This window comes from Manis javanica, chromosome 5 (genome assembly GCF_040802235.1).
Source record: "Manis javanica isolate MJ-LG chromosome 5, MJ_LKY, whole genome shotgun sequence".
Taxonomy (NCBI): Eukaryota; Metazoa; Chordata; class Mammalia; order Pholidota; family Manidae; genus Manis; species Manis javanica.
Window position 1 is genome coordinate 11,301,964 of NC_133160.1, and position 26,504 is coordinate 11,328,467.

Here is a 26,504-nt window from a genome sequence, read left to right on the forward strand (position 1 = left end):
AAATATTTTAGGCTTTGTGGCCATACAATCTCTTGCAATTATTTAACTCTGTCATTGTGACACAAAAGCAGCCCCAGACAATACATAAATAAATGGGTGTGGCTGTGTTCCAGTAAAACGAGGTTTATAAAAAGAGGCAGTGGGCCGGACTTGGCTCACAGGACCTGGCTTTGCCAACCCCTGGTCCAAAGTGTTCTCGTCATCGTCTGTTCCTGACTATTAGTGAGGTTCAGCCCCTTTTCACATTATTTGCTGCCCACTTGGGTTTCCCCATCTGTTAATTGTCCATTCATATCTTTGCCCATTTATCTCTGAGTTTCTCAGCTTTCTCTGGTTGATTTGTTGGAGTTTCTTATATATTCTAGATATTTATTCTTTGTTGTTTTTTTTTTTTAGATATTTAGAGTTATTTTTGAAACTGCCATCTGGTTATTTTCTTGTTATTGAACAGAGGTCTTTTTCTTTATGATAGTGTTCTCTGGGGAGTCTTGTACATGAACTCCTTTCCTACCCTAGGACAGAGATATTCTCTTGCATTTTATTTGGTGAGCTTTAGTTTTCCTGTTCATATTTAGGTCTTTAATCCATCAGGTGTTCATTGTTGTATATGATGTGAGGTAGGGATCCAATTAATTTTTTTCCCCTGAGTCAGTTTTCCCTGCACCATCTGCAAAATGGCCCATGTGTTCATTCATCATCTGTCATATACTAAGTTCCCATAAACACATAGTCGTCTCGTGTGATTTCTATTCCCTTCCCCTGGTCCTCTATCTGTTTCTGCTGTAGTTCCACACTCTTTTGTTACTATAGGTTTGTAATATGTCTTTATAGCAGGTGGGGACAAGTTCAGATTTTTCAAGAGACGTCAGAAAGCCAGACTTTTATGTGACATATCCTAATAGATTAGTGTTGGCACATGATTCCATGTAATAAAACCCTGTGTTAGCCAAACCAAACTTGTCCAGGGTCTGGTTTCGGCCTGTGGCTGCCAGTTAGCAATGCTGTTGAGACCTTCCCATGAGCCTAACCGCGTGCTGCGTGCCTGTGGGTTTCAGTGCTGGAGAAGAGCGAGTTCAAGGACGAGTCCCAGTATTTCCGTTTCCACGCTGACGAGGAGATGGAGGGAACCAGCGGCAGGAACAAACAGCTGCGCAATGACTTCAAGCTGGTGGAGAACATTCTGGCCAAGCGCCTGCTGGTAGGAGCAGAACTGAGTTGCTGCATCTTCCTTCCCAGCCCCATTTGCAGGCCTAGGACCTGGGCGACCTTCAGATTATGCTAGAGAAGTTGGGCTCAACTTTGAGCACTAAAGACTATGGGGTTCTAGGTGGTGGCTGGCAACACTGCCAAGAATCCAGGTCCCTTCACTGGGCAAGACTACCCTCTACAAAAGAGACTGGGCTTGCTGGGCTCCCTTCCTTTTCCTTTCCATCCCCCTTTGTCCACCTGACATCCCAGCCTATGCTGGGCAGAGAGGATGGCCTTCTGAAATGACTCAGCCTGCGTACAAAGCCTTCGGCCTCCTGGACTGGCACCCTGTCCACGCTCAGTTGCTGTAAATATCCCTGCAGCTAAGGTAGACCATCGACCAGCCTGTTCAGATATTTAATCAGCCTAGCCCACCCAGTCCTCTTTCTCTGCCTCCATTTTAATGCCTGGCCCATAGTAGGCAATCAAGAGAGAAGCTCAGAGGTTAGGTCTTTTGCTCCAGCCAGAGTAGGGGGCTGCCGTTCCTTCCAATTCCCATTTCTCCTGCTGCCCTCCATCACTCTTAGGATAAAATGCAGTCTCTTGTCATGATCTACAAGATTCTTGCCTCTCCAGCTTCATCTCCTGTGTTCTCCCCTTCCTCACAGCCGCTCTGATCTCCTTTCTTATCCTCTCGTACCTTGTGGGCCTGATACAGGGCCTTTGCACATGCTGTGCCTGCTCCCTGGAGCACTTCTCCACTCTTTATAAAGTTCTGTTCCTCTCTTAACTCAGGTCTCAGCTCAGAAGATTCCTCGTCTGGCATCTCTTCTCTGCCGTGTTCTGTCCCTTTACGGGCTTTTTAAAACTTCAAACTACATACACTCGCTGCATCACATTCTGTATTTGTTTGTAGCCTGTCTTCCCCATCAGACTGTCAGCTCCACAAGGGCAGGAGCGCTCTTTGTCAATACTGTTTTCAGTGCCCAGTAAAGCACCTGGCCCACATGCTAGGCAGCAGCTCGGCAGGTATCTATTGAATGAATAACTTCATTTCCCTGTATCCCCCACCCCCCCCACCGAACCCCAGAACCTCCCAACCTGCCCGCCATCCTGCAATGGGAAGGGTCTGCTCCTCCCTGACCTCCCTTCCTATCCCCAAGGTCTTGGCAGCTGGACACCTTTGGATCTATTTTGTTCTTTAAGTACATTTTTACCGAGTGCCTGTAGTATGCCAGCAGATGGGGAGACAGCGGCTCATTACAGAGAGACTCCGTCCTCAGGTTGGGAGGGGGACAGGGGGAATGGCGATGAAAGGTGAATGCACCGTCAGTGCCAGGTTGAGGTGTGGGCCAGGTGACGTGTCTTCATTTGACAGGCATGTACTGCATACCTATTGGGTGCCGGGTGCTGTTGGTTTCATTCCATCCATCCTCCTGCCCTCCCGCAGTGCCCCCACCCTGCCCCCTGTGTGACTGGGGCAGCAGGCTCACGGTCCCTTGAGAACCAAGGTGGGGCCGGCCCCAGCTCCCCTCTCTGCCTCACTCGTCTCTCCTGCCTCGGGCCCTCAGATCCTGCCTCAGGAGGAGGACTACGGCTTCGACATCGAGGAGAAGAACAAGGCCGTGGTGGTGAAGTCTGTCCAGAGGGGTTCCCTGGCTGAGGTGAGGCCTCTCAGAGGGAGAGTCTCTCTCCAGTTCCCTTGAGGAAGGCCAGCTCAGCAGATCCCGGAATGTCAGTGGTTCCTCCTTGCTCATGGCCCGTGTAGGGGAAACTGAGTTCAGGGCCTTCTTACCTAGAGTCTGGGGGAGTCAGGATAGAGCCCCCTGCCTGGGGTTGTTCACCCAGTTTGTGTGTGCTGCCAGCGCCCTCTCCTGGCCCTGTGGGGATGTGCAAGAAAAAGCAGGCTTCTGAATCAGGTGGTTTTCTGAATCAGCTGTGGTAATAGAAGAAACCAACGACCCGTGGCTTGAGCAGGACAAGTTTGTTGCTCTGTCACGGTTACAACATCTGGAGGAGGAGGGAGAGCAAGTCTGAGCCAAGGATACAGCCCCAGGTCCTCGTGGCTGCTCCCTGGAGGTGTGGAAGTGGGCGGGGGAGGCGCCTGCCAGTTGTCCCAGCCCTCTGCTCGCTTCCTAGTAGCACTTAGGGATGCTTTTGCCTGCCGGGTAGCTACGTGCCCGCTCCACAGAGGCTGGAGCCCTAGGGCTTCATTTCCTGCTGTAAGTGGTTAGAAGGAGGCAGTTGGGAGGCTTGGATCAGGGCCAATATCTCTTCAACTCTCCTGGACAAGCCCTCAGTCACCAGGTGGCCACCCCAGTTTGATGTCGTGTGTCCTCACATGGCAGGGAGGGAAGCAGGGGCAGGCCCAGGGCAGGCTCTCCTCAAGGAAAAATGTCTTTCCCGGTAGCGCCTTTGGCAGGCTTCCCTTCATTGCTCGTTGGCCAGAACTGGTCTTGCCAGCGCCTTACCTGCTGACCTTGGAGGGGAGTGGGTTGCTCTGGTGGACTCACCGTGGTAACACTTGGTCCCTGGGGCCGGCTCTGTGCTGCCTGAAGGCACTCATGGTTCCTCAGTGAGGAGGAAGGGAGGCTAGTAACCTGGTGTGCATGTCTCCCCTGTCTCCCCCCACCCCACTGCCTCCCACCAAGATGGCTGGCCTGCAGGTGGGGAGGAAGATCTACTCCATCAACGAGGACCTGGTGTTCCTGAGGCCCTTTGCTGAGGTGGAGTCCATTCTCAACCAGTCTTTCTGCTCCCGCCGCCCCCTGCGCCTCCTGGTAGCCACCAAGGCCAAGGAGTGAGTGACCCCAGAGGCAGGGTGTCTGGCTGACTTTCCTCTCAGGTTGAGGAGTTGCCTGAGGGGCTAGGGGTGGTGGCAGGGGTCCCAAGCTGTCCTGCTTCCCCGTGGATGGGGCTCATTCTGCAGGCCCATGACACAAAGCTGCTACCTTCATTCATGTAACAGATGCTGTCTGAGCACCCGCCTGTGCTTAGTGGTGATTCAGGCTATGGGGATCCAGCCCCGTCTGGCTGGATGTATTTCTGCCCTTCATAGAGCTCAGTCTAGTTGGAAGGTAGAGCAGGAGACAGACAAAAGAACATAAAGTAGGGAAGTAAGGGACATACTGACCGAGGTGGTGGTAAGTGTGGACCAGTATATAAAGCTGGGAAAGGAGATGGGCTGAGTGGGGGGATGGTGATCAGGGAGATGCCGCTGTGAACTGAAGTGAAGATCTGAAAGAGGTAAGGGAGGGAGTCAAGGGCAGGAAGGAAGTTCCAGGCAGAGGAAACAACCGTGCAAAGACCCTGGGGTGGAGCTGTGACTGGCGCCTTTGAGGAACAGTGAGGAAGCTGATGGGGCTGGAGCCGAGTGACCGAGAGGGAGGGTTGGGCAATGAGGTCAGCCAGACATGGAGGCCAGGCCCGGTGGGACCCTGTACCCACGGTGAGGACTGTGGAGCCCCTGGAAGTTTTGGAGCAGGGGTGAGGCATGATCCGATGTGGGCTCTAGCAGAATCCTTCTGGCTGTGGTGGAGACCTGATTGTCGGGGCAAAGTGGAAATGGGGAGTGGCAAGGAGGCTGGAGGCCCAGCCTGCAGCGGGGTGAGATGTAGTCGGATACCAGATGTAGGCGGGAGAAGCATTTCCTACTTTAAAAAGTGTGCATTTGGTTTTCACTTCTGTCTTCTATTTAAGGCAAGTGCTTCTGGTGTTTTATTGATGGGAGTGATGGAATGTTTTGAATATGATTATTTCAATAAAAAGGCAAGCCTATTAAGGCAAAATGATTGATAGTTTGGTTGGTATGTGGAAGCAGTGGAAATCCCAAGGAGGAATGTGCCTGCTTAAAGTTCACGCAACATCTGGGTTTGAGAACAGGCTCCCCAAATGGCTTTGTTTGGCAGGTGGGGATAGGAGGGACAATCCTGAGGCCCACTGTGGGGAACATGCCCTCAAGAGGGATGCAGACAACTGCACTGAAGCCTCTGGATCAGCGCCATCCACTGCCTGACCCTGGGCAGGTGCCGCCTGCTCTGCTCTGGTGTTCCATGCACAGAATGGCCAAGACTTAGGCTTTCAAACCATGCTCTTTAGGGAATGTGTGTGGGCATTTCTGGAGTCAGCACCCAGATGTGCTGGGTCACTTCTCACTGCCCCATCTGTGATTGTTGGCTAAAATATTCACTGGCGGCCATGCTGGTCTGGCTACCAAGAAGCCTACTCTCACTAGAAGAATGGTGAAAAAGTGTACAAGTGTGATTTGGAATCTCTGTGCATGGATTGAGTTTCAAGGGCAGACCAGGTGGTTCTGATTAATTGATATTCTGTGGTGTGGTGGGCTCTGGTTAAATGAGGTTTCTCATATATTTGGAAGCTGGAAAGCCTGGCACTGCTACTATCAGGGACTGGATTTCCCAAAAGCCTGGGGGGCAGGGTTTCCCCAGGGAGGCCCCCTGGGCTATTGGGAGTGATGCTGCTTTTCCTAATGGCTGCTTCTGCCGGGTGCAGGGTCATCAAAGTCCCGGACCATCCAGAGGCTCTGTGCTTCCAGATCCGTGGAACTGCCCCACCGTATGTCTACGCTGTGGGGAGAGGTGAGCAGCAGCCCGACGGGGAGGGGAGCTATGGGAGATGGTTGTCTGTGTGTGGCAGTTCAGAGCTGTCCACGTCGCTACTGCCAGGCTTATGCCTCATGGTGCACCATTACTGCTTACTTTCTTTGGTTGAAGCCAAGGCTTGCAAACACAAATGCCTGTGTGAGACAGGCAGTTTCAAATGGGTGACAGAGAGGAAGACAGTAGGGAGTGGTGAGGACTATGGCAAGGTGAAGAATGCATGTTCTTTCTCAAAAGGGCAGTTCTTCTTCAGCTCAAGCTCATTATTAGCCAGGCAGGATTATTACCAGAAACATGAATTTTGGCCACACTTCTAAGGCCACATCTAGCCCATGGGCCAACAGTTCGAGACCTCTGCTTTCTGTGTTTTCTTCTCCTTGCAGGCTGTTTAAGGGGTTATGCTCTCTCAGAGATGAAATCGAATGGTCCCAGTGACTGAAATCAAATGGCTCCCACTCCTTTTTGCATCTAAAGGCCCCACTTTTAAAGTTTAAATGTTAATTGTCCACTTTGGTGGTCCTAGTTGTACTTTTAATACATATTGATTAAGAAAATACATGTCATGGCAAAGATACTAGGAATTTATTAATATTTTAAAGTAGGTTTTGATTTTATCTATCCTTAAAGCAGTTGTTCTCATCTGGGGCAATTTCACTCCCCAGAGAGCATGTATCAGTGTCTCTGGACAGTGAGCAAAGATGTGATTGCTTGTCACAACTGGGATGTGGGGATGCTGCTAAATATCCCCTAGTGCACAGGGCAGCCCCACAACAGAGCATCAGCCAGGCCAAAGGGTCAGCAGTGCTGGGGTGGAAAACCCTGCCTTAGAGCATCTGCAGAGGAGAATAGGTGTTAATAGGACAACCAAGTAAAAATAGTAAAACAGCTGATACTTCTTAAGCATTTACTGAGAGCTGGGCGTGGGGCTAAGTGCTTTACATGTTTTAAATCACCAAATCTCTCAATCAGCCTGTGAGCAGACATTATTAGTGTTTTCATTTTACAGATGAGGAAGCCAAGGCACAGAGAGATTGAGGAACTTGCTGAAGGTCACACAGTTGGTCAGTGGCAGAGCAGGGTTTAAGCCGAAGCCCCTGGGTCCGGTCCCATACTCCACACCATCACACTGTACAGGCCCGGTAGTCTCCCATGTACAGACAACGCTTGGCATTCATTTGTGTTTCTAGACCTTTCATATTAACCACACAAAACCTTGGAGTCCAAGACCTACAGTTTGGGAATCATGGGTAGCTGAGAAAACATGCACTTGGAGCCTGGTAGATCAAATCCTGGCTTCTCCTAGCTGTGTGGCATTGGGCTTGCTGCTACTTCTCTGAGCCTCAGTTTCTTCTTCTGCACAGTGGGAGTGCCAGTCCCTGTCTTGCCCCCTGCAGTGGGTTGGAGAGTGGCTCCAGGGTGGGAGGGATGAAGGTGGAGTATTTGGGTGCGTGTTGGGGGCTGGGGTGGTGGGTGGTCCAGGGGGGTGTTCATCTGGTTACTTGCCCTTCAGGCCCTGTTCCCCTGGGTCCAGCCTCAAGCCCTCCCATCCCCCTTAGGCTCAGAGGCTGCGGCTGCAGGGCTCTGTGCTGGCCAGTGCATCCTGAAGGTCAATGGCAACAACGTGATGAGTGATGGCGCCCCACAGGTCCTAGAGCACTTCCAGGCATTCCGGAGCCACCGAGAAGAGGCCCTGGTGAGCCGTCTCACAGCCAAAGGGATCAGAGAAGCCCTGCTCAGTGGGTGGCTGAGGGCCACCCTCCCTTCTCTGGGGAGAAGCATGAAGGCACACAGCATTTCAGGTGGGGTGGGGCTGCCTGCCTGGCAGGGCTGAGCCGGCCTTGGGCTCTGTGCTTCTGACCCAGAGGAGCTGGGCCATGATACCTCCTGGTTTTCACAGCTGTGAAATGGAGGTGATGAGACCCTCTGGCCCATAGGCGCCATGGGCAAAGAGTCGTGTTGCTGGTGAAGACTGATGCACTTGGGTTGGGGGCTGAGGTTCTGTGGGTGGGGGGGATACTGGCGCATTCTGTAAGCTTATTGAGCACCTGCTGTGTTTCTGGCTCTGGGGCCACAGGAGAGGCAAGGTTTCTGCTCCTATGGGTCTGACATGTATTTTCAAAGGCTCCCCCCTTTCCCTGGAGTCTGTGTGGAGCATAGACTATAGGAAGTGAGGGCTCAGCATGACCGGAGGTCTCCGAGGAAGGTTCCAGAATGGAGTCTTGGGAGCATCTCCAAAGATAGTGTCACCAATAGGTCGAAAGCTTGAGCTTTGGAGTCAGTTTGCACCTTGGCCTCTTCCCTTCCTCCCTGGGCTCCTGGCGTCCTGGCCACCCCCTCTTACTCTGCTCTCCTCACAGGGTCTATACCAGTGGGTCTACCACACCCACGAGGATGCCCAGGAGGCTCGAGCCAGCCAGGAGTCCCCTGGAGAGGACCCTAATGGTGAGGGGACCCAGGAGGAAGACCAGCCTGACTCAGGTAACTGGACAGGCGGGCAGTGTGATAGAGACCTTAGAGGGGCTGGGTCCTCTTGTGTGTCACACTCCTCCCCGATCCCATCCAGGCCATCTCCATGCCATCGTTCTCTATTAGTTTCTGATTGCTGCTGTAACAAAGTACCACAAACCTGGTGGCTTAAAACAGTACACATTTATTATCATATAGTTCTGGAGGTCAGAAGTCTGAAATAAGTCTCACTGGGCTATAACATTCCTTTCTGGGGACAATCCATTTACTTGCCTGTTTCAGTCTCCAGAATCTGCCTGCATTTCTGGCTTACAGCCCCTTCCTCTGTCTTCAGAGCCAACAGTGTTGGCCCGAGTCCTTCCCACACTGCCATTTTCTAATTCTGACTCTTCTTGCCTTTACTTTTCCCCATTTAAGGACCCTTGCGGTCACACCGGTTCACCTAGATAGTCCAGGATGCTCTCCTTAAAGTCAGCTGATTAGCAAGTTTAATTCCATTTGCTACCAGATTCCCCTTGTCATGCAACATAGCATGCCTACAGGGTCTGGGGACCTTTAGCTTGGCCCAGCTGAGCTCCTGACCTTCCCCTGAAACCTGCTCGTCCCCTTGGTGTCCCATCTCCATCCTTCCAGATTCTCAGGCCGCAAACCTTGGAATCCTCCTTGACTGTTCGTTCTCTTTCTCCTCTGTCCCTCCACTGTGATTCCAGAAGCATACCTCGTTGCCCCTGCCTTCCTCATGCATCCAGAATCTGACCACGTGCCCCACCTCCGTCACTGCCTGGTCCAAACCACTGTTTCTCCCCAGGACAGATCTCCCTGACCTACCTCCCCTCCCCTCCTAAGGACTAAAAAACAAAAGTCCCAGACTTGACTCTCAGGGGCCCAGCTTGGGTCACATGCTCACCCCTGAACCAATCACCATGAACAGGGGACATTTACTATGCTGATTGGCCAGGCCTGTTCCTCTGGGGAAGAGTGTGGGCTGCGGTCCCCTCTTCTGAGACACATGGACTGAGAATGGTGCACAAGGGTTTTATTCCTTGAAGGAAAATGTTCTAGGACAAGGGGTGAATGGGAGTGGGCTGGTAAAAATGAACAGAGCTGCACTTCAGTCTCCCCGTCTGTCCAGCATGAACCATCTGTGGTGCTGGGTGAGGGCTGGTGCTCCTCCTCAGGGTTGCTTGTCTGTTTGGCTTCCAGCCTCCCCTCTGCTGTCCCTGGGTCCCCAGCTGAGTCTGCATGAGGACAGCCCTGTGGTCAGCACGACCGTGGACAACGTCCACCTGGAGCACGGCGTGGTGTATGAGTATGTGAGCACAGCAGGTGTCAAGTGCCATGTGCTAGAGAAGATCGTGGAGCCCCGTGGCTGCTTTGGCCTCACTGCCAAGGTCTCTCTGGGTGCTGCCCTGCCATGGGGGACGGGTGGAGCAGCTTGATTCCCGTTTTCTCAGAATTAGCCTGAAGCCCTGAATTTTAGTCCCATTTGATAGCTATGGGGCTTAGGAGATTAATTTGTTATCTCTTTAGCCTCAGTTTAGTTCTTTGCAAAGTGGGCCAGTAATAGACCTGACCTCCAGGAGTATTATGAGGCAAGCAGGAGTCACTGCAGATAAACTGCCAAAACCCTCCCTTGGTGCATAGTGAGTGCTCAGTAGCTGTTCATGTTTCTGCAGATCCTCAAGGCCTTTGCTGCTGATGACAGTGTCTTTGTGCAGAACTGTGGGCGGCTCATGGCCCTGAGCAACAACATCAGGACCATGTCTCACTATGAATTCCGCAACATCTGCGACACCAAGCTGGAGAGCATTGGCCAGAGAATTGCCTGCTACCAGGAGGTACCTGCACCCTATGGGGTTTCAGCCTGGGATAGTAGACTGTAAATGTCAAAACCCAACCCAATTTAGCTTAAACAATCAGGAGAATTTATTGATTTATATTACTGAAAAGTCCAGAGGTGAACTTCAGGCATGGTTGTATCCAGGCGCTCAAACAGGTATCACACTACCATTAGAACATGGCCTCTCTCCTCTTCACCTTGTTTTCCTTTGTTGGCTTCATTCTCAGGCAAGTCTTTCCCATGTGGTGACAAAATGGCCCCCAGTGGCTCTAGCTTTAGCTATTTGAAAAGCTTTCTCCTTTTCCCAGTGGAAAAGGAATTTGATGAGAGCTCTTATTGGCTGGGCTAGGGTTCCTTGCCTACCCCTGTACCAGTCACCGCAGTGATGCAGAGGCTGCCTTACCTGAACCTCATGGACTGTGGGTTGGGGAGAGATGGTTCTTCAGGAACAGCTCAGGTGCTGCTAAGATAGAGAAATGAATGTGAGTAGGTACTCAGAGGACTCAGATTTCTTCAAGCCTTCCCTGAAATCTGGATCTAGTAAAGGGCAGTGCAGAGGAATCTACTTTTTCATTTGAAGCTATTGGCATTTTGTCTGATTTTGGAATAGCTGGCCTAGGCCAGGGTAAAGTGGGTACTGGAGTGGGCTAGAATTCCCAGAGCCTTGAATTAAGACCCCCTGTACCCCATTTTTCTCAGTTTGCAGCCCAGCTGAAGAACAGGGTCAGCCCACCCTTCAAACAAGCATCCCTGGAACCCCATCCACTATGTGACCTGGACTTCTGCCCAACCAATTGCCATGTCAACCTCATGGAAGTGTCTTACCCCAAGACCACACCTTCGATTGGCAGGTCCTTCAGCATCCGCTTTGGTCGCAAACCATCCCTTATTGGCCTTGACCCAGAACAAGGTAACTGTGTGTGTATTAGAAATTGTATTTGGATCTCACACTCCAGATACCTAAACAGAAACATGTCAGGAGGCCAGTAGTTTGGCTGGACTGACAGGTCCACAGTCATCAGGGACCCAGGCTCCTTTTATCTTTCTGTACCATCATCTCTAGATGTACCTTCCATTCTGAAGGATGCCTCATGGTATAGAATGGCTGCTGGAGTACTAGTTGTCATGTCTGCATTCCAAACAGGAAACAATCACAATAGTTAAAAGCATATTAGCACCAAACTGCCACTTTCTTCTTGAAGTAACCTAATGGATTAAAAGAATAAAAGGAAAATTTTCTCATTCATTGGTATCATTGAAATGGGTTTGTATATTTCTGTCTAAGGGGCTTGTTGGTGTCTGGGAACTGTTTCCAAGTGAGTTCTCTCTCCCGCTACAGTGGGCCATCTGAATCCAATGTCCTATACCCAACACTGCATCACCACCATGGCTGCCCCTTCCTGGAAGTGCCTGCCTGCTGCGGATGGGGACCTCCAACACCAGGGTCCCAACAACAGCAGCTTTGGGCCAGCCAATGGAGCCCTTGGCCAGGAGGACCGGGGCCTGAGCTTTCTACTCAAGCAGGAGGACCGTGAGATCCAAGATGCCTACCTGCAGCTCTTTACCAAACTGGATGTGGCCCTGAAGGAGATGAAGCAATATGTCACTCAGATCAACAGGTGAGCCCTCGCCCGGGAGGGAATGGCAGGGGCCTGTTAGTGTCAGGATTCCTCAACTTCATCAGTATCAACTGTTTGGGTAGGGTAATTCTTTGTAGTGGGGGCTGTCCTGCATATTGTAGGCTACTTGGCAGTACTCCCCTGGTCTCTGTGCACCTGACACCAATGGTCTCTTATCCCATGGTGATAACCCGGAATGTCCGCATATATTGCCTGATGCCCCCTGGGAGCAAAATCTCCCGACTGAGAACCACTGCTCTAATGAAATGGTGGATGTAAGCAGTGATCATCGGTAGAGAAAAAATTATTTGGCCAAAGATTTTTGGGGAACTTCACAATTGCAGAAAGAGAGGCAGCCGAACACGATGTCCCTCATGGATGGACAAATGATGGCCTGTGGGCCAAACCAGCCGACTGCCTGTTTTTCTAAATAAAATGTTACTGGCCCGCAGCCATACCCATTTGTTTATAAATTATCTTTGGTGCGTTCACACTACAGCAGCAGAGTGGAGTAGTTGTAACAGATTGTACGGCCTTGCAAAGCTGGGAAGGCTTGCTCTCTGAGCCTTTTCAAAGTTTCCCAGTCATGTTTTATGCTCTTGAGCCTTGTGTAGCTTGGCCATGAAATAAAGAACCTCCATATCTCAAACCCCTACAGGAGGGACAGTGTATGTGTATCTGCTGAACTGCTGGGAGGATTTTCAGGGAAGAGATGCAAAGCATTTGATGGCTCACTTTGCTTAGGGTCAAAGGTGAGGCCTGAGGTCAGGGCCTTGCCTGGGGCCTCCATGAAGGTGAGTGAAGCCATGGGCCTCTTTAAGTTCATAATCTTTGCTCCTACAGGCTGCTGTCCACTATCACAGAGCCCACCTCTGGAGGGTCCCGTGATCCACCCTTGGCCGAGGAGGCCTCGTCCCCGCCGCTGGTCAGCGAAGAGAGTGATATGGACAGGACGGACCATGGGGGCATCAAGAAGGTGTGCTTCAAGGTGTCTGAGGAGGATCAGGAGGACTCGGGTCATGACACCATGAGCTACCGTGACTCCTACAGGTAGGGGGCAGCCTGGAGAGGGGCGGGGGTTGTTGGTTGGGGTTTGATGTGGATGGCGAGTGGGACAGTTGAGTCTGTTGACCTGTGGAAAAGTTGGTATCAGTGGGACATTTCCCAGGAAGCAGTGGGCTCGGACGCTGTTGTTACAACATGTGGTTCTGGGGGGTTATCTGAAACCCCTGAAGCACATCCAAGATTCCCCCTTTGGTTCCCCCACCCCAAGGCTAGTGTTCCAGGGCCTGTGCCCTGTGGGCACCATCCGTCCCTTCTGCCTTCATTTGGCTCCACACAAACTGATAGAATGACCAAGAAAGTCAAGCTCAGCGGGGTGTTTTAAAATACAATGTAAGGCATATGGTTTCTGCAACAAACACTGTTTATTTTTACTTGATTCAAGGAGAAAGACATTTTTTTTCTTCCTTACTCTGAGAGGATCTGAACTGTTTCTCTACTGATTAAGTTAATTACAACAAAAATCAGTGAAGTCCTCCTAATTAGTGGGTTAAATAGACTAAAACCTCAATTTCCTGTAATAAATGATACAGTGGGTAAATGGGATTTCTTACTATGAATAAATAAGCACTGTGTCTCCAGTGTAAGATTATGTGACATTTGGCTATCGTGGTTAAAGTAGGACCTTAGAGTGGGTACCCCAGTTGTTTGTGGGCACAACACAGAACCGATAGAATTTGACAAGAATGACCTTCACTATGGTCCTCCCAGTGGTCTTCAAGAGATCCGACTGGTCCATGTTTCTGGCTCGGTGTTCGTTCAATGATATGTGCTGACTAGCTGGGTGCTGGGTGCCCTTGGAGACTTGTGTCCATAGTCCAGGATTTCTCCATCTCTCACGGTTTCCATTCTTATATTTTTGGGTCCTCTGATTTTTCCCTTTATTTTTAAGAAGGTGAAGAGAAGGATTTCAGGATTGTAGTTTTTGATTCCCATAACCCTCTGAGTTACTGGGACACAAGCTTATTAAACATAGTCCCTGTCCTCAAGAGGTTTCCAGGCAGGCTGAGGAGACAGAACGCGGAGCCATATGGGTGAGAGTGGCTAGAGCGGGTGTGTCCAGGACCGGCTGTCCCATGAGGGGAGTGACAGAAGTTACCCGGATTAAAAGAATTCACTGTCCTGCTGTTCCTGCGTTTCTGTGCTGGGGTCTGGAAGTGTTCCCCTACTGTCAGACATGCAAAGCCAACCAGGACGGCCTCCACCTCCGGCACCAGTGTATGGCCCGCAGTGCCCTCTCTGGACTGGTTGTCCAGAGGCCAGGGGCCAGGGGTTCTGTCTACACTCCAGAAAGTGGGTTCTGGGTGCCGCGACCAGAGGGTGGGAGGCAGAGGGTGACTCCTCCCTCCTGTCTGCCCCTTTGCAGCGAGTGTAACAGTAATCGGGATTCCGTCCTGTCCTACACCAGCGTGAGAAGTAACAGCTCCTACCTGGGCAGCGATGAGATGGGGTCTGGTGAGTGCAGGGGCTTTGTGCTCGAGAAGAGGGGTCCCTGCAGCGAGATTTCATGTGGTTTTTATTTTATAATGCTTTATTCTGTGTTACAGTGTTTTGTGTTAGTCCACGTAGTATGGTAGTGTATTTCCTTTCCGTCACTCATTCAGCCAAAATTTATGAAGCATTTTTTAGGTGCTGAGACCATAGTAGCGAATTAAAAGGGCTCCTGGTCCTTATGGAGCTGCCATTCTCCATGCATGTCATGGGCACGGGATGGATAAAAACATACATGATGCAGTACGGACTGTGATCAGTGCTCTGACGTCATCAAAGTAGGGTGACCTGATGGTTTCCATAAAAATGACACATGCGCAAATCAAAAATTGAGATGTCGCAGAAAAGCTCAAAAGTACATGAAAGTCAGTCAGAGTATCATCCCCTCCCTCAGAAACGACCATTGGTCATATCTGGAGCCCACTGGTGAGTGCAGATTTCTGCCCAGATGGACATGTGGGTGGATGGCTGGATGGACAGATACAATGAATATTTTAAATTATACTGTACTTTGAATTTTTGCTGAAAGACTTGAAATTTGTTTTTTATTTTAGTTTCATTGATTGCAAGCTTTACATGTTTTATTTTGTGAGTAGGTCATACATCCTTGTGGTTCATAATTCATAAGGGGCAAGAGGGTGAATGGTCACGAGCCTCCACTCCTTCTCATGGGCCCCACCCTCCCAGTCCTGGGCGCCACCCTCCCAGTCCTGGGCGCCTGCTGCCTTACTGCCTCATGTGTCTTTCCAGAGGTAGTCTGCACTGAAAAATTTAATTTTAATTAGACTTCAACGTAACAGAAGAAAGAGAAGCTCAAGTAAAATTGCAGATATTGTTGAACTTTAGATAAATATTTCATCACATAAGATACTCAGCTGCAAAAAATGTCTCTGGGGGGCTTTAGGAAGGAGGCTGTGTGCTGCAGCTGATTTAACTGCAACAGCTGAGGGTTGAATCGGGAAACGAGGTTCACTGTCTTCTCTCTGGTTCTCAGTCTCCTCAATTGCAGAATGGAAATATTAACAATGACCACAGCTACATAATGCTTTAGTTCCTGTTGTCCATTTTGCATGAAGAGACAAGGCTCAGAGTGGTCAGGTGATTTGCCCACTGCCACACAGCCAAGATCTGAGTTGGCCAGACTCCAAATCGGCTGTGGGTTTTGGAGCTCTGTAGCTCTGTAGGCTTTTTGGAAAAGAGGTCGGGAAGGCGTGGGATGGGGCTGGAATAGTTGATGGCCATGGCTGCTGCTTTCTGCCAGGGGACGAGCTGCCCTGTGACATGCGGATCCCATCAGACAAGCAGGACAAGCTTCACGGCTGCCTGGAGCATCTCTTTAACCAGGTAGGACCTTTGTCCCACCCCCCGCCTGACCTCAGGTTCCTCCCATCACTCCTGGTGAGAACCCATAGGCCAGAAGCCGGAGCAGGGCTGCAGGTCATGGGTCCCTGCAACCCGGAGGGCTACAGGGGCCCAACTAACCCAGAGCTCCCTGCTACCCAGGTGGACTCCATCCACACACTCCTCAAGGGGCCAGTCATGAGCAGGGCTTTTGAAGAGACCAAGCATTTCCCCATGGACCACAGCTTGCAAGGTGAGCCCAGGGGAGTCTCGAGGGAGGGCTGGGAATGGCATCCAGCATCTAGTAAGGAGACAGCCTGTGGTGAGGAATGTGTGCTAGATGGAGGCAGGACCCCCAGGCCACTCTCTCCCCCCTTTGCCCCTCTCCTGCCCAAGGGCTATGGGCTAGTCCAGGGGTCAGCAGGTGCAGTCCAGGGGCCAGATCCAGCCCACAGCCTGTTTCTGTGCAGTCTGTGAGCTGAGAATGATTTTTTTCTTCTAGAAAGAGTTATAAAAACAAAAAGAAAGAAAAAATATGTGACAGACTATATGCCCTGCAAAACCTTAAACAGTTCCTATCTGGCTCTCTACAGAAAAGGTGTGTGGACGCCTGGGCTGGCCTCCCAGCCTTTCTGGGCCTCCGTCTGCCCATCGGTGGCATGAGGTGAAGGGCTGGAGCAGTTTGCCAAATCTCAGACTCCCCGTCCCCCATCGTCATTGTCACTATATTCACAGAATCTCCCTACATCTTTAAATTTTTTAGATCCATATTCATTTGCTGCCTGTATTATTATTGACATAACTTTTTTGAAAAAGTGCCTCCCTTTTAAAAATTTAATTTGGAAAGGAGCTCATTAAACTCCCTGTATATAGAATAGCAGTACAACGTGCCATAGAATAATGGCCAGAATAAGCAATCCAATGGAAACAATAACAAAGATGTCATTGTGCTGTAGTTAGGTCTTTGCTCTTTATTCATGGGGGATTAGTGAGTTAAAGCAGTGTTCAGGATTTAACAGCACCAAATTAAGACTTCCTGGAATGATGAGAGAAAAAGAATTGACATTTATGTCCTCCCCCTACCTTTTGTCCCATTTACCCACTGACCTCCCTGCCCACCCACTCACCATCCGTCTGTGCATGCACTTGCCCACTCCCCACCCATGCATCCACACATCTAGTAGGTAATTCCCAAGAACCCTCTTGGGCCACCCCTAATGCTGGGCACTGGGGACCCTGAAATGAATGTGCCACTACTCCTGACCTCAAGAAGCTCCCAGTTGGGTACATGAGATGGGAAAAGAAACAAGCAGTTGCTTTTAAGTAAGGGTAGAACTGGAGTGCCCTAGCTCAACTGCCTCCCCTGCTGTCTCAGGATCATTTCCCCAAGGATAGACCTCAAAAGGCAGAAATCTCAAACCCAGAGGAGTGAAACCACATATCTCAGAAACCTGGGATCTTGTAGGAGGGAAGAGGCTCAAGGAACAGGGGCCTGTGTCTGCCTGGCCTTTGAATGGTCCTACGGGGGCCAGGTTCAAGTCCCAGCTCTGTCATTACCCAGCAGTGTGACTTTAGGCAAGTCACTCTCTCACTATGTACCTGGGCTTCCTCCTCCGTATAGGGAATAGGTTAGACTAGGCGATAACTCATGTGCCAGCTTGACGGGTTGTGGCTATGAGGAGGTAGTACCTGCAAATCCTTCTGTGTCTATGTCCAGGCTTAGGAGAAAAGAATGCAGTGATTGATTTGTGATGTCTTATCATGGATTGGTTGGAGCTATGGCGGCTAACAGCCTCAGAGTAGGAGGAAGGAGTGCGGATATTGATTAGTGATGTCTGTCATGTGTGTGGTACTGTGAATCAGTAGCACACTTACCATGTATTTGCCCTCTGTGGACCAGATAACACCCAAGAGTCCTGCCAGCATCCTTGACCTGGGATTCTGAGCTTTGGAGTCTTGTAATAGAACATAGACCTTTGTGTCACTGTTCTCCAGAGCTACCTCTGTCTCTTTCCTGCCCTCATGTCACTTTCCTGCCCCAGAGTTCAAACAGAAAGAAGAGTGTACAATCCGTGGCCGGAGCTTGATCCAGATTAGCATCCAGGAGGACCCCTGGAACCTTCCCAACTCCATCAAGACCCTGGTGGACAACATTCAGAGATATGTGGAAGGTTAGTTGGGCAGAGAAGGCTGTAACATGGGGGTTTTGTGGCCTTTGGTTCTTCATATGGAATAAAGGATCAGAAATGGGTCCATCTCCAAGGCCTATTTCTCTTCATGCCCAGCAGAGGAAAGGAGAGCAGGCGCCCCTTTCTCAGCCGAGCATCCTGCTGTAGGCAGGGCCTGGGACTGTACACCCTTGATCAGAGAACTGCGCTTTTGGGTGCCTGGGGCTTCCTTGCAGTCTCAGGAGGCCAAGAAAGCTGAACTTGTTCCTTCTCAATTTCCACAACTGTAGATTTAGTTCAATTCCTTTTATTTATTTTCAAGGTCACAAGCTGGGTGCCCCTGATCAGACTTGGGCCCACAGATAATTTTTGATGTGATCGCATTAAAAAAATGTGAATCCACTGTCAGTATTTAAAATCCAAAATCTCATATAAACAGCTAGATTTCTTGCTATTCTTGAATAATCAGAGGCTCTGGTGAGACCAGGCCTGTAGTCCACATCACACTTGGCTGGGGTGGAGATGAGTGGCAGAGGGTGACTGCCAGTCCACCACAGTCCCCAGCACTCCCTGTGGCCTGGTGTTTGTGTCAAGTCATCTTACATTACTTGCCTGGCCCTGGGCAGCATTTGAGTCTGGGACTCCCGCGGTAGAAGAACCCCAGGCCAGGGACACATTTTACCAGAACAGCAGAAGGTGTGCGGTGTCAGGGCTGCTCCCCCAGGAACAGTAGCCTCTGAGTTGGATGTCTCTGTTGGCCCTGAGCTGTTCTGTTTCCAACTGTAATTGGCTGGAGGCATGGACTCTGGGGCCAGATTGCCAGTGCTGGAACCCCAGCTCTGCCACTCTGGGCTCTGTGATCTTTGCAAGTTCTTTGACTTCTCTGTGCCTCAGTTTCTTCATGTGTGAAATGGGTTCATAGTGTTGTGAGGATTAAATGACTCGGTGCAAATATAGCACCTGGTACTGTGCCTGGCATACAGTAAGTCCTCAGCTAGGGTCCCCTGCTGCTACAGGCGCTGTCACTATTAACACACCCAGCCCTGCATCTTAGTGCCTGTCAGGACAAAAAGTATCTCAAGAGGACAACTTTAAGGCTTTTCTGATTTTTCTTTTAAGCTCCTTCTGGGCCTAAGAGCCTCTTTTTGAAGGAAAGAGACCAGACTGTTTGGCCTGTCTCTGGAAGGTCTGAGCTCTGTCTATACATGTGTAGGCTGTGTGTAAGTCCCTGAGTATCCCATCTGTGTGTGTGTATCTGCGTGTGTGCATGCGTGCATGTGTGCACATGTCAGTGTGCCCACACATGGGTACAGGGCATGGGCAGGAGCTCTGGCCCAGGAGTTAGAGGGCTGGATTTGGTCTGTGTTTGGTGATCACATGTAAACAGATGCAGCCAACAGTTGGGATTCCATCCTCTGGATGTCCAGGGGTTTCTGGAATCTACCCAACATTCAATGAAACCTTCTTCAGTGCATAAGCCAGAGCCTCGTTACTAAAGGTTCAGAGCGCTCGGGCTGTGGAGAGGGGCCCAGCTCTGCTGTACCATCTGCTAACTCCCCTCAGCCCGTCCTCCTTTCGTGACCCCTTCTCTTTCCAGATGGGAAGAACCAGCTGCTCCTGGCCTTGCTGAAATGCACAGGTGAGGGCATGGAAGGGGCAACTGCTTGTGATTTGCACATGCCAAGGTATGTCTAGGAGAGGCCATCCTGGCAGGAGTGCTTGTGACTGCTTCCCAGGGAAGGCCTCTTCTGCTGGCCAAGGTTGACTTTCCCGAGGTCATCAGGGCCTGCACAGGGCGGGGGCTGGGGGTGGCTGGTAACTCCATGCCTCGCGCATCTCCAAGAAAACTACTTAGATCTTGCATTCTCCTCTTGTGTCCAGGGGACCAGTCTCAGGGTCCTGGGGCAGGGAACCCTGTCTCTTAGCACTTCAGGTCTGGAAGGATCTTGACGAGGACGCAAGACAGAGGACCAGTGATTATGGAGGCTCTTTGCTGCTCGGGCCCTCAGCCCCAGCCTGGGTCTTCCTACCCAGTAGAGCGGGGGGAGGAGGAAGAGGCTGTTGGGAGGCTAGGGGAAGCTTGGAGCTGTTTTCTGTCCCTCCTTGCTCTCCAGAAGTTCTCGCCAAGGGGCAGCCAATACAGGGTCTAGAGAGCATTGGTCACTAAAAACCAGCTGGCAGAAGCCAGTCATCAAAAATAATCCCTTCCGGGAAACAGGAACCCTGCAGGATCGATTACCTGAAATTGGCCCGTTCCGCAAACCAAAATGTCACGAGCAGGGTTGAGCAAAGGTGGGGAGAGCTGGTAGAAGGCGTAATTCTCAGAAGTAGAGAAAACGGCAAACTGCATTTCTTAGAACATGGAGCTTGGCAAAAATGCTTGACATCACTGTCGTTCTCAGTCCAGGCCAAGAGATCCCCTAACAAATGGAGAAACAGCTGAGGGTAAAGGTTTGGGGGAAGCTTTAGGAAAATCACAAAGTGTTTTTTTTTCTAAATAGGCAGATGGGTCATTGAGAGAATTGAGTTTTTTGGCAAATGGCTTACTTTTGGAGAATTGATTTTTATGGAGTTGGCTTTTGGTCGCTGGACTTAATTACTTTTTGGCAAGTTGGCCTCTGATGGGTGGTCTGGGGGGGAGGTCTGGCTTTGGGGCAGGGGCCCTACCGATGGCACAAGAGCGCCCTCCCTTCCTGCCCCTGCCTGTAGACACAGAGCTGCAGCTGCGGAGGGATGCCATCTTCTGCCAAGCCCTGGTGGCCGCTGTGTGCACCTTCTCTGAGCAGCTGCTGGCAGCCCTCAGCTACCGCTACAACAACAACGGCGAGTACGAGGAGAGCAGCCGGGATGCCAGCCGCAAGTGGCTGGAGCAGGTGGCGGCCACCGGGGTCCTCCTGCACTGCCAGTCCCTGCTCTCTCCGGCTGCCCTGGTGAGTGAGGGAGGGAGGAGGGAGGGGGTGGCGGGGGTGGGGGGAGCATGGGACAGGAGAGCTCTTGCTTCCTCCCTGGAGCTCTCACACACTTGGTCATTCATTCATCCAGCAGTTATTTATTGAGCACCTAGTCTATGCAGCTGTTATAGGCACTGGCGATCCGGCAGTGAAAAAGCAGAGTCCGTGTACTCAGGGATCTTATATTCTAGTTGGGGGAGACAGATGTAAACAACAAATAGGTAAAATAAATGATTTTCAACCTTTTCAACCAGGGCATTTTATTCCCTTGGGGACACTTGACAAAGTCTGGAGACTTTTTAGGTTGTCATAGTTGAGGGGAGTTGAGGGGTACTACTGGTGTCCAGTAGAGGCAGGGATGCTGCTAAACATCTTACCACACAGGATCATCTCCCACCCCCAACAGAAGATTATTTGGTCCCCAATGTAAATAGTGCTGCATTTGAGAAACTCTTGTATGTGGTGATAAAGGCTAAAGAGGAAAGTATAGCAGGAATTGGGCAGGAAGGTCTGGGGTGGTGACAGTTGAAAGTTTTGGTAAGGTGGCCAGTGAAGGTCTCACCAAGATGGTGACACCTGACCTAAAAACTGAAGGCAGAGAGGGAGTGAGCCATGAGGATATTGGGGAGGAACCACTTCTGGAAAGTGGGATTGGTAGGTGCAAAGGCCCTGAGGCAGGAGCATTGCCTTCAGTGTTTGAGAAACAAGGTGCCCAGTGTGGCTGGAGCAGAGTGAGCTGGGGGAGATGAGTCCTGAGAATTGACTGGAGTCAGACCATGCAGGGCCTTGCAGGCTGTTGTAAGGACTTTGGCCACTGCTGTGAGTGGGTGTGAGCCATGGGAGGGTTTTGAGCAGAGGAGAGACAGGATCTAACTTTGACACTTAAGGAATCACTCAGGCCACTGGGTGGGGAAAACTATAGAAGGGCAAGAGCAGAAGCTGGGAGACCAGTGAGGGTGCTTTTAAAATAAGCCAGGTGCACTGCAATGGTGCATGCGGCACATTGTCTAATCCTTGTGATAGCCCCGCTGCAGGTCCTTTGCCACACCGGGGCCTAGGGAGCCAGGTTCGAATCCCGGGACTCTGATAACCCTTGGGCTGCCCCGTTTTGTCTACACCTCCCTTCTTGCCCTGCCCATCCCCTCAGTGCTCAGAATCAGGGTGGGTCCCTCTGCCAGCCCCAAGGATGCAGAGCCAAGGTCTTAGTGTTTAGGGGTGCTGGTACCCAGAATCAACATTCCCCAGAAATGCAGCCTGCAGCCTCGCTTACTCTGTGCTGTTTGCTCTCCCCACTCTGTGCCCAGGCTGGAGCTCCCCACACCTCAGCCCTGAGCCCCCTAGACATTTTCCCAAGCCAGGCTGGATGCCACAGCTGCTGCCTGGATGGGAAGGTGCAGCCTTAGTGTGCCCTCTGCTGGCTGGCATTGCACACAGCCGGCTGTCCCCGGTCAGGGATCTTCTCTCCCAGGTTCCCAGAAAGCACCACCCAAGAAAACCCAGCCCTCACTCACCTTCTCAGTTGAGGACTCTGGGGCCGCAGCATGAATTCACCAGTCACCACGATGTGCTTGGCCTTGGCTCTGAGCTGGGTGCTGGGGGGTCTGAAGCTCGCTTTCTACTTGGGGGGCAGCAGATTGGGAAGAAGAAAGGGTAGAGGAAGAAGGGAGAGGCAGGGAAGGTGGGTTGTGCAGCAGAATTGGAAGGGACTGAGTCTCTTTGGAGTGCCAGGGCTGGCCTCTCTGAGGAGGTGCTGTCTGGGCTGAGACCTGCATGCCAGGACAGCCGCCAAGGTAGATGGTCTAGGGAAGAGTGTGCTGGGCACAGGGAGGCCTGTGCGGCAGGAGCAGCGTGCCCAGGAGATCTGGGGATGAGGTCAGTAATGTCACATCTGCAGGGCTTGGGACTTTGTTCTGGGAGAAGAGGGAGGGTTGAGAGGCTTTGAGGCAGGTAAGTAATATAATTTGAATTAAGTGTCCCTTGTAGTCAGAGGAGAGCCCTGGGAGTCTGACTGTAGGCCTGGTAACCATGAGGCTGCCCTACTCTCCCTGCATCTCCAGTTCTCCCCGTCTGTGCCTTGTTTGGGGGTTAGGGGGCAGAGGGAGACCTGTGATGAGGCTGGTGTAGTCCTTGTACTGGGGAGGTGGGGAGGGTGGAGGGCGGGGGTGGCTCTGGGTGGTGACCCATTAGGACGGGTGATGGACTGTGCATGGAGGGAGGGGAGGCAAGTGAGGACCCCTGAAGGCTTGGGGCTTGGGCGGCTGGGTGGACACTGGGTGCTTTGCTGACATGTGGCCTCCTGAAGGAGGCTGAGGAGGAGATGAGGACTTTGATCTGGGTGTGTTAGGTTTGAAACAGCTGGGTCGGTGGGATGGTCCAGGTAAGAGGCCACCCAGCACTTTCAAGCAGACATGGTTTCTGACCTTGGGAGACACAGGACAAGCCTAGAGCAAACATGATTTCATGTCCAGCCCTGGAGCGCCCAGCCCAGGACCTTGCTCTGGGTAGGCCCACAAATGGTGTGTTGACTGGGGTTGAATCACGGCATCTTGAAGTGAACGCCGGGATAGGGGTGGCACCTGATACCCCCCTACCCTGTCTTTTCTCCTGCAGAAGGAGGAGCGGACCATGCTGGAGGACGTCTGGGTGACCCTGTCAGAGCTGGACAATGTCACCTTCTCCTTCAAGCAGCTGGATGAGAACTACGTGGCCAGTGAGTGATTCTCCCCACTCCTACCGTGGGAGTTGGGGCTCTGGGTGGAAGGGGCTTGCTCTGCGGCCACCCTGCTTTCAAGCCCCAAGCTCCCAACACGAGTCTCAAGGCTGAACTCTGGGACACATATGGGAAAAGAGAGGTTTCTTGTAGTATAAACCCAGCTGTCTCCAACAGCTCTTAAAGGGGAATAACAAACAGTACCCGGTACTCGTTAAAATTCCGCCCTAGAGACATCCTTCTCTGGGTTGAAGACTTGGTAAGATCTTCTAATGTCTTACATCATAATTTTCTTCTTTCCTTTCTCCCTTCTGCACATATTTCCACTTGCTACCCACCCGTCCAGCCATCCACACATCCACAATTCTGAGCATGTGAGGCACAGTTTTAGGTTCTGGGGCCACCGTGGTGAGAAATAATCCCATGGTGCCTGCTGTCCTGGCCCTTAACAGTCTAGCCCAGTGGGTCTCAGCCCTGGATGTACTGGAATCATCTGGGAGCTTTTCAAAGACACTAATGCCCCAGTTCCAGCCCCAGTTGGGATTCATCTGTGGGGTAGATCCTGGGCATTGGGGTTCTAGGAAAGCTTTCCAGGTGACTTTGATGCACAGCCAGAACTGAGAACCACTGGGCTTGCTTTTCAGAGCCATGTCTCTCCAAATGTGGTCCCTGAGCCAACAGCACCTGGAAGCCTGTTAGACAGGCCAAGTCTCAGTTCCCACCCTGGACCTATTAAATCTGCAACTCTGGAAATAGAGCCCAGAAATCTGTGTGTTGACAAGCCCTCCAGGTGATTCTGAAGCACACTGGTTTGAGAACCACTGCTCTAGATTGGTGTTTCTTAACTTTTTTTTCATTATCACCCACAAAGAGCCTTTTTAGACAATTTTTTCCTGATTGCCATACTCCCATGAAATTATAATACCATAGATATGCTGCATACCCATTAATGTACTATATATGTATCTATGCTTTATACATTAAAAGTAATTTTTTTCTGCCCTCCCCCCAAGAACCAATTTTTACCTCCTTGGGGTTGATTGCATCCTGTTGAGAATGCATAGACTAAAGGCTAGAGGGACAGTGGGTTTCTTTTTGGGTACCAGTTGGAATCTGTCGGCAGTAGCTGCCTGACTGTAGGCCAAGTTGGGTTCAGGGAGAACTACTGATTGATTAGTGATGTCTGCCATGAGTGCAGTTTGGGTGTGAGTGCCATAATTTTGCCACCCCTGCCAGAAGCCCTTCCTTATGGGTATAGATAAGATGCAGGTCTTGTTTGATGGCAGCTTTTGCCAGGTAGAGACCCTGGGCTACCAGGCAAAGGCTACAAGGAGCATTGGTGAGGCTCTGAAGATAAATGCCGACAACCTCCAGATGGGCAGAATCAGTGTCAGGGCTAGGACTTAAGCAGTGCCAACTAGGAGCTGTTGAAGGAGATGAAAAGGGAGGTCAGAGGCTGTTCTTCCCAGGGTGGGGGGATGGGCTGTCTGAAGCTACCCCTAGAGGTGGGAGGGCAGGGGATTCTGAGGCTACCCCTTTGAGGACCCAGGACGCCACCCCAAAGAGCTGCCCCACTCTGGCCTCATTGGTGAGCTGCCCTGCCCTACCATGTCCTCCCACAGATGCCAATGTCTTCTATCATATTGAGGGCAGCCGGCAGGCGCTGAAGGTCATCTTCTACCTCGACAGCTACCACTTCTCCAAGCTGCCCTCCCGGCTGGAGAGCGGGGCCAGCCTGAGGCTGCATACTGTGCTCTTCACGCGAGGTGAGCTGTGGGGTGCTGGGCAGGGCCCACAGGAGTGGCCAAGGCTGTGAGCTCACCAGCCAGCTGCCCTCCCTCCTTTCCTTCACAGCTCTGGAGAATGTGGAGGGGCCGCCTCCTCCGGGCAGCCAGGCTGCAGAAGAGCTGCAGCAGGAGATCAATGCCCAGTCCCTGGAGAAGGTTCAGCAGTATTACCGCAAACTCAGGTATCTGCGGGGCCGCCCATGGGGGCCAGGGGTCCGGACACTGCCATGGGGAGTGGGACATAAGGCACCAGATGGGCCCCCGTGTGGGAGCACACCCACTCTGTGTGAGGCCTCTGCCTGCACACACTTGTCAGAGTCTCCCTAGTCAGGGTAGGCCATTCTAACCCACTTTGCAGATGAGGAAACTAAGGCCCAGAGGGCATACCCAGATTGCCCAAGATCACACAGCCAGACTGTGGCTGAGCTGAGCTTTGAACTCTGTTTGGCTTCAAAACAGGTCCTTGCAACTGCAAGAAGCTGCCTGTTCATTTTGTGTGGGGATGGGACCCAGGGCAGGGGGCCTGCAAGTAAGGGGTGTGGCCCCCGGGGCTGGCCCCCAGAGAGCAAGGGAGAGCAGGGGCCGCATCTGCCGGGAGGAGCGTCAGGTCCAGGGAAGCAGCTCCACTCCACCACCCTCAGCCAGCCCCTTCCTGCTTCTGTCTCATCACCTTCTGTGGAAAAGGGCGGCTGGGAATTGCAAGACTGGGTTTCAGGGTGTGGGTAAGGCCTTTATTGTCTTGGGGCCCTTGGAAATGGGAGAACAATGCTTTCATTCATTTGTTCAGGCAAAACAAACATCCAGCTATATTATTAAAACTGGCATCTTTTTGGATTGATCGATGCCATCAATTTGTTCTGTGCCATTTGTTGAATATTTTCAATATTGCCTCTGTGACCACTCAGGCATCTCTTCCTTCATTGAGCACACATTAATCGGGAGCTACCATGGGTCAGGCTCTGTTCTGGGAACTCTCTTGGGAGTCAGCAGTGACCAGACAAAGCCCGTTCTTCAAGGTCTGGCCCCTGTTTTGTCAATAAAGTTTTATTAGTGCACAGCCGAACTCATTTATGTGTGTATCATCTGTGGCTGCCCTTGTGCTACGACAGCAGCATTGAGTAGCAACTCTATACAGACTGCTGCTCCACACAGCCTAAAATATTTACTGTTTGGCCCTGTACAGAGAAAGTTGGCTGAGCCCTGTTCTAGAGGGGGGATATGCATAATAAACCCATCAACAAAGAGCAGTGTAACCTGTCAAG

At 51.4% G+C, this 26,504-nt stretch overlaps 1 protein-coding gene across 1 annotated transcript in view; it reads left to right on the forward strand.

Moving 5' to 3' along the window:
• Positions 1-26,504, forward strand: part of PREX1 (phosphatidylinositol-3,4,5-trisphosphate dependent Rac exchange factor 1) — a 175,321-nt gene that overhangs the window by 142,185 nt on the left and 6,632 nt on the right. The window contains exons 16-35 of the mRNA XM_037006253.2: positions 1,056-1,198; positions 2,760-2,852; positions 3,840-3,988; positions 5,701-5,786; positions 7,364-7,500; positions 8,165-8,285; positions 9,477-9,664; positions 9,950-10,111; positions 10,813-11,023; positions 11,453-11,732; positions 12,576-12,782; positions 14,161-14,249; positions 15,547-15,629; positions 15,789-15,879; positions 17,669-17,797; positions 19,392-19,433; positions 20,504-20,724; positions 23,356-23,455; positions 25,078-25,221; positions 25,310-25,424. Of these exons, the coding sequence (XP_036862148.1) occupies positions 1,056-1,198; positions 2,760-2,852; positions 3,840-3,988; positions 5,701-5,786; positions 7,364-7,500; positions 8,165-8,285; positions 9,477-9,664; positions 9,950-10,111; positions 10,813-11,023; positions 11,453-11,732; positions 12,576-12,782; positions 14,161-14,249; positions 15,547-15,629; positions 15,789-15,879; positions 17,669-17,797; positions 19,392-19,433; positions 20,504-20,724; positions 23,356-23,455; positions 25,078-25,221; positions 25,310-25,424 (2,791 nt within the window). The remainder of the gene's footprint in view (positions 1-1,055; positions 1,199-2,759; positions 2,853-3,839; positions 3,989-5,700; positions 5,787-7,363; positions 7,501-8,164; positions 8,286-9,476; positions 9,665-9,949; positions 10,112-10,812; positions 11,024-11,452; positions 11,733-12,575; positions 12,783-14,160; positions 14,250-15,546; positions 15,630-15,788; positions 15,880-17,668; positions 17,798-19,391; positions 19,434-20,503; positions 20,725-23,355; positions 23,456-25,077; positions 25,222-25,309; positions 25,425-26,504) is intronic.